This window comes from Colletotrichum chrysophilum (genome assembly GCF_026319265.1).
Source record: "Colletotrichum chrysophilum strain AFK26 chromosome Unknown scaffold_4, whole genome shotgun sequence".
Taxonomy (NCBI): Eukaryota; Fungi; Ascomycota; class Sordariomycetes; order Glomerellales; family Glomerellaceae; genus Colletotrichum; species Colletotrichum chrysophilum.
Window position 1 is genome coordinate 609,064 of NW_026517291.1, and position 12,307 is coordinate 621,370.

The 12,307-nt window shown below is 55.8% G+C and overlaps 6 protein-coding genes across 6 annotated transcripts; 2 read left to right on the forward strand and 4 right to left on the reverse strand.

The window, feature by feature from the left end:
* Nucleotides 1-571: 571 nt before the first annotated feature.
* Nucleotides 572-1,909, reverse strand: COL26b_001069 (uncharacterized protein; the record flags this gene model as incomplete). Its single annotated transcript, XM_053174028.1, has 2 exons — nt 572-1,740; nt 1,807-1,909. The coding sequence occupies 2 exons, from the start codon at nt 1,907-1,909 to the stop codon at nt 572-574; spliced, it is 1,272 nt and encodes a 423-aa protein (XP_053042145.1).
* Nucleotides 1,910-4,334: 2,425 nt separating this feature from the next.
* Nucleotides 4,335-5,906, reverse strand: COL26b_001070 (uncharacterized protein; the record flags this gene model as incomplete). Its single annotated transcript, XM_053174029.1, has 3 exons — nt 4,335-4,668; nt 4,725-5,329; nt 5,382-5,906. 3 exons carry the CDS (start codon nt 5,904-5,906, stop codon nt 4,335-4,337), a joined length of 1,464 nt encoding a protein of 487 aa, XP_053042146.1.
* Nucleotides 5,907-6,451: 545 nt separating this feature from the next.
* On the forward strand, nt 6,452-6,849 carry COL26b_001071 (uncharacterized protein; the record flags this gene model as incomplete). The annotated part of the gene is made up of 2 exons (XM_053174030.1): nt 6,452-6,677; nt 6,767-6,849. 2 exons carry the CDS (start codon nt 6,452-6,454, stop codon nt 6,847-6,849), a joined length of 309 nt encoding a protein of 102 aa, XP_053042147.1.
* A 551-nt stretch (nt 6,850-7,400) lies between these two features.
* COL26b_001072 (uncharacterized protein) lies at nt 7,401-8,131 on the forward strand (the record flags this gene model as incomplete). Its single annotated transcript, XM_053174031.1, has 2 exons — nt 7,401-7,794; nt 7,875-8,131. 2 exons carry the CDS (start codon nt 7,401-7,403, stop codon nt 8,129-8,131), a joined length of 651 nt encoding a protein of 216 aa, XP_053042148.1.
* A 330-nt stretch (nt 8,132-8,461) lies between these two features.
* COL26b_001073 (uncharacterized protein) lies at nt 8,462-9,934 on the reverse strand (the record flags this gene model as incomplete). The annotated part of the gene is made up of 1 exon (XM_053174032.1): nt 8,462-9,934. One exon carries the CDS (start codon nt 9,932-9,934, stop codon nt 8,462-8,464), a length of 1,473 nt encoding a protein of 490 aa, XP_053042149.1.
* A 695-nt stretch (nt 9,935-10,629) lies between these two features.
* On the reverse strand, nt 10,630-11,658 carry COL26b_001074 (uncharacterized protein; the record flags this gene model as incomplete). Its single annotated transcript, XM_053174033.1, has 3 exons — nt 10,630-11,030; nt 11,139-11,559; nt 11,638-11,658. The coding sequence occupies 3 exons, from the start codon at nt 11,656-11,658 to the stop codon at nt 10,630-10,632; spliced, it is 843 nt and encodes a 280-aa protein (XP_053042150.1).
* Between the last annotated feature and the right edge of the window lie 649 nt (nt 11,659-12,307).

Below are 12,307 nucleotides of genomic sequence, written 5' to 3' on the forward strand. Positions count from 1 at the left end.
AACCCCCTTTCGCAGATAATCCCCCGGGTGCGATCGCAGCGGAATTTCAAAACCAGACCCATGATGACCAGAGAGAGAGAGACGGAAAAAACAAGCAATTGCAAAGGAAAGAACGGGGGGGGTAAAAAAGCTTTCACGCCAATGCTGCCCAGCCCCCTTGGCTTTCCAAACCCCCGATCGTTGATCATTTCAGATGAAGCTGAAGAATAATAATGACTTGTTGTGAGTATGTCCGCACCCAGGCAGAACACAAAACACATAAACACACGCCCACGCCTATCCCCGTTTTCGTTTGTCAGGCATGTTCCGCGATTTCCCCCAAATAGGAAGCAAGAGGTATCCATGGTTGATGATCGTCTATATTCGTCGTAGCCCGCATTCAAACCCGTTGGTGACGAAAGAGAGATGGAGACCGGCAAAAAAAAAAAAAAGTGAACAAGAAAAAATGTCGGAACCCATCACACCCATCAAATCCACCCCCGTACCCCGGATTCCCCCGGACTAAGGGTAGAGATAGGGACGTAAATAGTATCCGACGCCTCATGATTCAGACGAGATCTTCGAATCTGAATCAAGCAACAACGCTTCGGCCAACCCCCGCACCCCACCTGAGGCGACGAAGGCCACCGCCGGAAGAACGAATAACTTCCCTACCGCACGACGAAGAGTCTGCTACGGTCGAAGCGTTGACGCCCGCTCCCGCCGCCGAGAGCACTTCTTGACGTCCAACCTCGCGGCCGATCACATAGCCCGCGCCAAACCCGACCACGGAAACAAGCACCACGACGCCAGCGCTCACAACCCAGGTCAGCAAAGTCGGGCTGATGAGCGCGTCCTCGCCGGCGGCCACCTTCTTCTTCTTCGTCGCCCTCGACGAGCGAGTTTGTGAAGAGGAAGTCCTCTTGTGCTTGTCAACGCCTTCGCTCTTGGGTGATGAAGGCGTAGAAGATGTGGCGGTCCGTGACCGAGCAGGTGTCTTGGCTGGTGATGGGGCTAGAGGTTGTGGTTGTCTATCAGTCATGAGTTCAGATTCAGGCATGAGCCTCAGTTCTACAGGCTGAGAACTAGGTCCGACTCCGGTAGCGGCCGGTGCGCCCTGCTGCTCACTGTCCTTGTACTTGGGCAGACCCCGAGCGGCAGCAGCACACGAGAGGAGGGTGGTGAGGGAAGCACGGAGAGCGGCATCGTTGTCGGCTTGGTACGCCGGCGACATGAAGTTTGGCGGGCTGCGGTGCACTCTCGTCTGGGACCGGTGGGAGAGCGACGGTCTTACGCCACTATGCGGGTGCTGATGGATGGCCGAGCCGGCAGACTGACTCCTGTGCAAGCCCGACGGCGGATGAGAGAATGCATTTGGGTGAGGCCTGAAGACGGGGTCGTCGGGAACGCGTGCTCCTAGGGCAGTCGCGATCTCATCGCCGTCATCCGAGTCCTCTGACTCCACCTGGGCCGACAGCTGCTGTTGGAACGGCGCCCGAACAGAAGGTTGCACGTTCTCGGTCGAGCTCGTCAGACATCGGTCCTCCTCGCTCTCGCTCTCTTCATATTCTTCCTGACTGCTTGTGCCGGCGTGAATAGCTGTCTGGTCGACATGGAAAGACCGAGGGGCGGGTGGGTGATGTAAGCGACGTCGGCGAGCGGCCATAGACCCGCCGACTCGGAGACCGGTCGTGACGATCTCGTCTCCGATGGACGAGAGCGAAGACGAAGACGGCTGCGACGCGATTTCAACCCACGATTCTGAGGCAAGTCATGTCAGTATTTCATCGTCAGCTGCACCGAGCCCCTGGGATGCAAGCCACTGACCGTCATTTCTCCTCCGCGGCCCTGCGGCGGACTGCGCTCCGTTTACTGGGACTCTATTGTTCTGACCGGCGCGCTCGTCGCGCTGCTGCTGCTGTCCATCCATGATGCTATGCCTTATTTTTTGACGCCGTTGAAACTGAACAAAATGAAAAAGCAACAAGTTCGTGGCCTTGGTTCGTAAGGGATGAAGTTGTCGTCGACGTCGGGGGATGTGGCTGGACGGGTGTGGGGGGGAGGCGCTTCCTCCGTCCGAAACCCCGCGTTTTGAGCAAGATAAGAAGTATACGCTGGAGATGCTTAGCTCGCGGTCCGAGATGTCTGTTCGCGCGACGTCGACGATGGTTCGAGAAAACGTGGTGTACAAAGGTCAGAGGAGCGGAGGAAAGGGAGAAGTTGGAAAGTTAGGAGGAAAGATGCAGCAGACCGCTTCGACTATGGCTTAGCTCACCAAGGCACGCAGGGTCGGTGAGATGGTGTTGAGGCCCTGCCCGTTGGCTGGCTGGCTGGCTCTTTGTTGCAGCACGTAAACGTAGGAGGTTAGGTAGGTAGGGGGTGGTGGTTGAGGGGGAAGGGGACCAGTCTCCATCCAGCAGGCATGCGATACGGCGGAGACTTGGAGAGACTGGAGTCTTGGAGAAATGGATAACGGAGCGGACCAGGAAGATGATGTACACCTGCAGCCCCCGTGTGGTGCAAAGTGACCTGCTGCTTTGGGTCGGCGCTTGTAGATTCCGGCCATCGCACCGTGTCAGGTGCTTGGGCCATCACGTCGACATCAGACGGTGCGCCCGAGGTGATTCTGAGGCATTCCAGCTGCGAATAAGATAGATAAGGACAGTGCGGATAGTGGCAGGTCCATGACGCTACTATACTGTTCGCCAGAGTGCGCAGAACCTGGGTTGTGCTGCAGCCAGGCATAATGATCGGTACCGTGCCTCGAATCCCGTACCGTCTGCCGGCCCCCAAACATCCCACCCGCACACGTCTTCCGGGCCGCCAAGTGCTGCGAGGTAGCGGGGTCAGGTGCACGTCAGTGGAGAAACCATACTGTGGGAAAACAGTGGGAAGCGCGAGCTGCGCCTGCGTTACCATCAGCACCAGCATCAGCATCAGCGCCAGACCGGCATTAGCATTACACCCTCATGTCATCGTTGTCAAGCTGCACCGGAGCACCACCGACACCGGCCCTCGACGTTGGGCCTTAAAGTTGCGACCCGGTGCTACAAAACCACCCGTGAACCTGCAGAACCGTAGTCTGGCGCCAGCGAGTGGCCTGCGACTTGCATCCCGCGACAAGGACGATCCCAAGACAAGCCGTGACACGCCGCGATTGTCGTCTTATAATCGTCCCCTAAGTCATGCCAGATTCCACTAACGTGACCTTCTCCTCTCCCCGCCGCTCCACCGTTCCGTTCCCCAACAGATTCGTCCGTTTCGTTGCTTTAAACACAGCAACGCATACTACGTACGCATGCGCTCCTTACGTACTGCAACGGCTGAGCAAGTTTGCGGCGCTTCCACCCGGGGGCGTCTCAGCCCATCCAACTGCGAACAGGTGTTCACCCGTGACGTTGCTGCTGGAGGGCGCGGATGGCGAAGTGACCAATGTCTTCTGTCGCTGTTCTAGACTGACGGGAGGGTTGTAGATTACCCGTCATCACGGGGGTGGCTGGAACCATACCTCGTGCCGCCCAATGACGCACCGTTGCGCGGGAAGCTGAGCCACGAGGTTGCTGGCGAATGGGAGCGAAGTCGGGCACTTCCCTGCTGTGAGACAGCCATCCATAAACTGCATGAAATGTTAGTTACTGCCAGCCACGCCAACCTCACTAGATACGTGTAGTCTTCACAATAACATCATCACCAAAAGCACGGAATGGAACTGCAAGAACGTGTTCATGGACAAACATCAAAACTTTTGTATTACACTAGGAGCCGATCCCAAAACGCCGAAGTCCTCATGGCCAATATTTTGCCCTGCCGAATAATGACATTCACGGGGAGAAGGTATACTTACTCCATTCTGCGTCGCAAAGCATGGTATCGTTCCAAGTTCAAGAGTAACCGAAGGAGAGAAAACGCCTGACCAGCCACATCAACAGAATACCCATAGGTAGACTGCCGAGAGCAACCCCCAGAGCCCACAGAAGCCGTCGTCATCGTCAAAGTTGATCCCCTCGCGGACATGTCTGAGTATACAGACACACAAGATTCTTCCCAACTTTTGGATAATAAGCCATCTGCCCACTGTGAAGATGTTGCTTATGCAACATGTGCCCTCTTGGTCAACCCACAATAGCGTACAGATCCCATAATATGCCTCTGTGATGTACAAGAGACGCCACAAGCCCACGGTCAAAGTGAAATGCCCTCAGGTCCATCATGTCTCCAAGGAGACTGCTCTCAAAGCCCACAATCCCCGCGGGGAAGAAACTTGTCTCGAACCGACAGCCCACGAAGCCCACAGTGTGTACCCGCGATATATGCCCTCTGAAGTATCATCATCATCGTGCGGCTTGCGTCACCATTTAGAAGGTGATCTTGGAGCCCTTGAAGTCACCAAAGCCACCACGGTTGGTGGAGGAGAATCCACCACGGCCACCGCCGCGACCACCACCACGTCCACCGAAGTTGCCACGGCCACCACCACGACCGCCACCACGGCCTCCGAAGCCACCGCGGCCACCACCACGGCCACCACCGCCGTCACGGTTAGGCTTCTGGCCAGCAAAGTCCAGACGGACGGCACGGCCGCTGCGGCCCTCACCGAGGTACTGGCCGTTGAGCTGAGAGAAGGCAGACTTGGCGTCCTCAATGCTGTTGAAAGAAACGTAGCCGAAACCCTTCAGGTTGCCGCTGTCACTGTTGACGTTGTTAGTCTTGAGGATCTTTGAACACCATGATGTGGTGTGACTTACGGGTCGGTAGGCAGGCGAACGCTGGCAACCTCGGCAACCTCGCTGAAGAAAGCGTGGACAGTGTCCTGGTCAGTGTCGAAAGGCAGGTTACCGACGAACAGAGTCTCGGACTCGGGGCTAACGGTGTCACCGTGCTTCTGAGCGCGGTCCTGGGCACGAGCCTGGTGGTTGCCGTCGCCGGCGGGCTTCTGGCCAGAGAAGTCGATGTTCATGGCGCGGCCAGCGAGGTCCTTTCCTTGGGAGGCCTCGAGAGCGGCGGCAGCGGCCTCAGGGTTGCCGAAGTCGACGTAGCCGAAGCCACGGCTGCGGCCAGTCTGCTTGTCGGTGACGACGCGGGCACCGGTCAGGTCGGGGAACTCCTGGAAGGCCTCGTAGAGGGTGTTGTCATCGACAGCCCAGGCAAGGGAGCCAACGAAGAGGGTAGAGCTCTTGTCGGAGATGTCGGTGCGGGCCTTCTTGCCGGGGATGACGGGGTCATCCAGGGCCTTGCGCTTCTTGGAGGGCTCCTCGGTCTTGGTCTCAGTCTCCGAGGCTTCCTTAGAGTCGGAGGAGTCCTCCTCCTCATCGGAGTCGGAAGAGTCAGAGTCGGAGTCGGAGTCGGAAGACTGCCGGGAGCTATTAGTGGATGTTGACACAGCAGGCGAAGTTGGTGCTTACCTCGGCCTTCTTCTCAGCCTTCTTCTCGGTCTTCTCGTCCTCGGAGTCGTCAGAGTCCTCCTCGCTGGAGTCGCTGTCGGAAGACTCGTCCTTCTTGGCGGCGCCGTTGGTCTTAGCGACACCGTTGGCCTTGGCCTTGGGCTTGGGGGCCTCCTCCTCAGACTCGGAGGAGTCGGAGTCAGAGTCGGAAGCCTCAGACTCGCTGTCGGAGGACTCGGCAGCCTTCTTGGCGGCGGCCTTGGGAGCGGCCTTCTTGGCGGCAGGCTTCTCCTCCTCAGAGTCGGAAGAGTCGCTGGAGTCGGACTCCTCCTCCTCCTCGGACTCGCTGCTGTCGGAAGACTCAGACTCAGACTCAGGCTCGACGACCTTCTTGGCCTTCTTCTTCTCCTTGGTGGCAAGGTCCTTGGCGATAGCCTTGGACTTGGCCTTGGGGCTCTCAGAAGCCTTAGAGACGCTGGCGTTCTTCACCTTGGTGAGAGGGTCAGCGGCCTTGCTGCCCTTGGTGGTAGACTTGGTCTTGCCCATTGTGATGTATGTGGGTATAAAGGATTAAGAGTATAGAGAGAGGGAAGTAAGGATAGAAGGATGGAAAAGAGCAGGAGAAAGCCTTTTTTCCAGAGATGGGAGGATGCTCGAGGAAGATTTCAGAGGTGTCTCGAGGTGGTAGCTTGACTTATAAGGCCAGGGTCCGGTGGTTGGGGCGAAGGGTCCTGCGACAGAGATTTTTTTTTTGCGATTTGCCAACTTTTCAGCGGGGCGCCCGCGACTGGCGCGGGCGGTGAGCGAGGGGCTGCATGAGCGGTGGGTACGTACCGAAAGCCGTAGCCGAGTCGTGTGCCTGGGGGAGGCTTCGGGCCTGTAGCCTGCGAATTAAGGCCGCTGCATTCTGCTGACCTTTAGCTTGCTCCTCCAGTCCTGGTGCAGCCCATGCCAGCCAACCAACCCAGTCCCGAAATCGATCACCACCAAAGCTCAACGTCTCGCCGCGACGCACCCCTCGACCTCCGGTGCCCCATTGACCAATTCGACCCCGTTCCACCCGAGACGACTCGATCCCACCACCAGTCAAGATGCCGACCCCCGAGTCCGAGATGTTCCTGGCCCAGAAGCCCAAGGTCCCGCCGACGTTCGACGGCGTCGACTACGACGACACCAAGGCGTTCAAGCAGGCACAGGACGCCATCATCCGCGAGCAATGGGTCGGCGCCATGATGTTGCGTCTCGTCGGCGAGGAGTTGGGCAAGTGCTACAAGAAGGAGGGTGTCAACCACTTGGAGAAGTGCGGTCACCTGAGGGGTTAGTCTCATCCGGCGCGAGGGCTTGTTGGACAGCAACAGGCAGAGCCAATCCGTTCAGGAGGTCGAACTGCTGACGCATGAATACAGAAAAGTACCTTGAGCTGTTGAAGGAGAAGAAGGTTAAGGGCACACTGTTCCAGCAGCAGAACTACATCACCAAGCAGGCATGAATGAACTATGTCTGGGCGTGATGGTTTATGAGCGTTCCGATGCGGAATACGGCGTCGCTTTGATAGAGGTTCCCGTTGACAACTGGAAGGGAAACGGAGAATCTGGGCCATTTCAAAGTCATGGCAATTGGCCGCGTGATGGAGATATCCCTCGCGCTACATGTACAAACGAATCAATCAAGGCTTTTTGAAGTTATGCACTTATCCGACACGGATATCGATTTACAGGCGAAAATGTCTGAATCAGTTGTTACTACTCGAGAAATGGTTCAAAACTTGAAAACGCACTCAATCGATTGTTCAATGGGCCCTCAAAAACCTTGAGGAGTGTATTGCAGCATGTCTGTAGCTTCGGTGCACCTCACTTGACGTGGGCCTCCGACGCCGGGTGCGCAACAGGCCCGTCCGGCCCGCCCCAGAATTTTTCCACCGCAACCCCAAGCTCAAGCTCACGCATCTCGCAACACCACGACCAGGACCCCTCCTCCGTCGACGACCAGCACCAAGCGCGCCGTTCCCGTCCCGTCGCGTGCACACAGCAGAGAACCAGCATGATTTGCAGAACATGTATGCGGCGAGCCACGGCTCTGCCCCGTCTCCAGCCCAGCGCCGGCGCCCTCCTCGTCAGACCTTTCTCCCTCTCAGCGCGGACAAGAAACGCCGCCGCTGGCACCTCTGCCGCTCCCGATGCTGCGCCAGCACCCCCCGCCAACCCGGAGGCCCCCCCGAAGCTGTCCAACATCAAAGACGACACCGTCAAGACGCCCGCGAAGCCAGTGTCCTCCTGCCCCGCCGGCACCATCCTCAACGGCCTGAACTACACAAAGGGCAAGACGGATCCCGTTGCCCTGCCTGATGAGGAGTACCCCGACTGGTTGTGGACATGCCTCGAGACCAAGAAGGAGACCACAGAGTCTGCGGATGATCTCGCCGCCGAGATGTTCTGTATGTGTGCCCGCCGATCAGACCTAGGAAACGGCTCTTGTGATCTAGTTCCTTTGCTAACATGCCCATGCGCCCACCAGCCAAATCCAAGAAGCAACGTAAGCTTGCTGCCAAGCGCCAAAAGGCCATCGAAGCCAAGCTCCTCGCCTCCGGTGATACGGAGGCTCTCGCTCCCAAGATCCCCATGCCGCAGCAGTCCATCAACTTGCCCGGAGAAAAGGGCAAGGACGTTACGCACAACCTGCAAGCCCTGGAGAAGAGAGAAGACCTGCGCAAGGCGATGCGCAAGGAGCGCAAGGCCAAGATTAAGGAGACTAACTACCTCAAGTCTATGTAAACATGGTCTGTGGTATAGGTGTGGGCATTCACGGGATTGCGGCGGTCGCGGGCTTGGGTCATGTACCATAGAGAGCATGAAAAAAGGTGGTTTGGCTCTTGTAAAATATCTACTGTCGGCGTCGCCGGCTCTTATATCATCACTTCAATGACGCAACTAGAGGAGAAAGGACGTTGCAAAGCACCTTGGCTTTCAATATTATGCTTATGTGCCTATGATTCTGCTCTAGGCATACATAGCTGTAGAAATGTGTGTGTATGTGACCCACGACAGAGGTCAAACCATTTTGAAGAATGCCCCACGCTATTCCCAGTGCTTCAATGGCACCAACTAGTCCTCATCCTCTTCCTCTTCTCCTATAGAGGTCATCTTGAGATGAAGCTCTGCCTTAAGGTCCTTGAGGCGAGACTCCACGCGGCCACGCAAGATCTTGTTGCTTATTGTAGCCATCTCAGCCTCCTTCTTGCTGATTTCATTCTTGAGTTGTGTAATATCTTCACGGACGGCCTTGACTTCATCCAGACGGGCTCTGTCGTCGTCATCTTCATCGTCGTCGTCGTCGTCGTCCTCATCTTCTTCGCTCACAGCGGATTCCTCTCCATCGCCACTGTCTTGCGCGTTGGCCGCTGGCGTACCGGTGTTCATCGTCATCGGCGTAGCTGCCTCAAACTGTGTTGCCGGCGTTCCAACTTCGGTTGTTGGTTGATTCATCTCCTCCTCAAAGGCAGCCTCCAGCTCAGCTTCAAGGTCATCGTCAAACAGTTCGCCGTTAGCGTAACCCTCGGCCGGGAAGTAACCACTATCGTCTGCCTCGCCATCGGCATCTTGTTCGTCTTCGGAGTACTCCTCGTACGTGGGTTTGTTCTCATCGATGAGTTCGTACTTGGAGGATACAGCAGCCGCGTCAGCCGCTAAAAGCTTCTTAACCTCATTTTCCTTCAGTTCGATCTCCGACCGACTAATGACCTTTGCAAATCTCTGATTGGCAGCGTCGTGCATGGGCGGTGTCAGACCGTGAGGCCATTTGAACCCGGGTTGGATCATCGGCGGTAATGGTACCTTCCTCGCCTCATCCTCACTCTTGACTTGTTGAAAGACAAGAAGCATGTGGCAAATGTCGGCCGACTTCATAAAGGTTTTCCTGTCCCAAGACTTCATGCCCTCTGTGATGGTTGGCAACTCCACCATAACTGCCGCGTAATGCTGGCCTTTGACGATAACCAAAGCGCGTCGGCTTTCGTCGTCGATAAACTTGATGGCAATATCCGCGCCGCCGTCTTTTCGTGCCACACCGACCTTTCCTTCCTCTATACATTTCCTGACATATTCGCAGTGTTCGCCGGGCATCATACGCAAGATGAACTGTTCCTCGATGACGGGGTCCTTCTCTTGGTCGCTAGCCTCCGAATCGTAGCCATCGCCGGGGGGATGAACTGGTGGTTTGCCTTTGGCCTTAACCACAATGTGACGGTTGCCTGGAGTCGCCACGGTAGGCGTTTTGAGGAGCTTAATCTTCTTCGCCGACCGGCTTAAGCCATCGTCGTCGATCTCGTCTTGTTCGCGCTTCTTCGATTCGATGAGCTTGCTCGTTGGCTTCGGTTGACGTCCTGCCTTCGTCTTCACAGGTTTCGGTGTGTCGGTGCTGGCGGGCGTTGGCGGTTGTGAGGGTTTGAGCTTGATCTTCGTTGTCGAGAGAGGAGTCGACACTGACGGCGTCGCGGGCGCCCCGTTTGGTTCGCTGAATGATGCCTTGAGCTTCAACTTGGGTCGCGGCGGCGGCGGCGGAGCGCTTATGTCAGGCATATTGAGGAAGGTGTAGTAGGGAAAGGCTAAGATATATCGATTTCGGATGCGCTGCGGGATTCACGAGATGTGGCGATGGGTGAAGCTTTCGCGCCAGGGGTGGCAGGCGCCGGTCGGAGCCTCCCTCGTGACTAGGCGGATCGCATTCGGAGATGGTAGGTAGCGTATGAAGCAGAGTGCCGCGACAAAAGACTTGCTAACGATGGGATTTGTCGACCGTGGAGGTTGTTTGGAATGGAAAACCCGGAGTCGTCGCGGAAAGTTCTCTGGGTCCGGTCCTTCCTGTTGGCTTGGAGGTGTGGCGCACCGTCCCTGGACTTCCAGATTCAATGGACTGTTGCAGCGCGGGAAAGGTACCTGGGCGAGGTATCTGGGGTATCTAGTGCCACAGCCTTGCAGGACACGCGTGGTAAGTTTTAGCGTGACAAACACACCATTCGCGCCAAACTCCACTGACAAGGTAGGGGGCGCACAGACGTTCCTCGTCTAGGAGACATTATCACCATTTTCCATTCTATGACTGAAGAGACTCTATTCATACCTAGAATAATGATCGAATCGGGAACTCTGCTACGGAACATAATTTATGTCAGGTCTCCCAATGCGCCTCATTCTCGCCAAGCAAATACCCATAGGCCCAAAGCCCTTTGATCACCCAGCACCTAGCGAAAAACTTCTCTCCCCATCCTTCAGTTCTAGTCCTCGCCAACATCAATGGAACTGGCGACTCGCGAGACATCCTCCCATTTCAAAGTACCTCCCACAGCAACAACATGTCGCCAACCATATTTGCTTTTCTTTCCCTCTCTTAGATAATCCGGCAGCACTGTGAGCAGTTCCAGTTGGAACTTCTGAGAAATTTCGAAGTCGGAAATATTCTCGATGAACTTGTACACGAATGCTCGCACTGCATTGAAGTTTGTGGATTTCAGCTGCAGATATGCTTCATGAGCATCCTTCTGGTGCTGGCGAAACTCTTCCATTCGAGTCTTGGACGCCTTCTCGCGACTGTTGCCGGAGGCTGACTGCTTTGGCCTGGTTTTCGATCGAGTTTGCGTCGGCTTCGGGGAGCTAGACTGTGGGTGCCCGCGCGTATCTAAGTCGACCACTGGCGAAAGTCCATCCTCTTTTCTTCGCTTCACTGCTACTGCCTCATCTTACAGCGGTCAGCTCACCTGCGAAACCTGATTCCTTGTCGACTTACCTGTCGTGATAGGTCGTTTGAGGTCGCGAATTACAGGCAACGCTGGTGCTGGCGCAGTCTGTTGGCCTGATCTCAGATCTAGGTTCCTTTGAAGATTACGGATGTCGTGTTGCACTGTTTCGGCATTTGCGTTTTGTGTGGTCTTTTGTGTATCAAGTTGGCGCTGCATTGCGTCTAGCCTTGCTTCCAATCGCTCCTCTGACTGGCGTAGCTTCTTCATGAACGCCGATGTCTGACCTTTGAGCTGCTTTTCTAAGGCGTTGAGTTCTGCTTGAAAAGTGGTCCGAAAGTCCTCCTTCTCCTTCTCGCTGGTGTCGAGCCGTTTCTCAAAGTCCTCTTGCTTCTGGCGCTGCTTCCAGAGCTGATCATAGAGATTGTAGTACAGCAGCGTGTCTGGTACGATCGGAAGATTGCCAGGAGCCTGCGCATAATGGTTACCATGATTTCACGGACCCTCTTCTGGCCAGATCAACGAAAGATTGGAAGGGACTGCTTTTACCGGCGTGGAAGTGGACGTCATTTGATCGGTTGCCATTGATCTGGCGGGATAGGTCACGCTCATTCTGGTTGAATTGTTGAACGAATCTCGGGTTCGCGACGGGAATACAAGACAGCAGCTTCTGGATACCAAAGATTAGGGGAACGTGGCTAGATTGGAAAATAGAAATCGGAAACGAATGTGAGAAGAAGCCTATTCAGCAGTAAAAAAGACGTGGGAAGGGATACGGCCGACACTGTGCGTCGATCGGCGTTGGGAATCAAACGAAGGGCTCTGATAATGGGAGAGGGGAAGTTTAACGACGGAAGGAAGGCAGTCGCGTACTAGGGCAGGTGACGGGCTCCAAGGCAAGCGCCGGTGCAGGCCAAGGACTGCCTTTTACCTCATATAAGTACCTTGTTTTGGGAAAGAAGGCCCTCGCCTTTAGTCTCCGGCGGCAGGAGTCTCCCCTTCGCACTTTCCTCGGTTGCGGTGACGAGGAAGGAAGCCCCTCTTCAGCAATTCTGTTGACACGCAACTTCTTGGCCTATCTGAACTGTCATGTTGTACTCACCTCCTGTTCAAGGTGTCCAAAGGCACAAGAAGTGGACGGCTGAGTACCGATCAAAGTATGCATCTTCGACGTGGCCCGGCAACGAAACAATGCGATTGAGCGAATTCCATAAGTTGC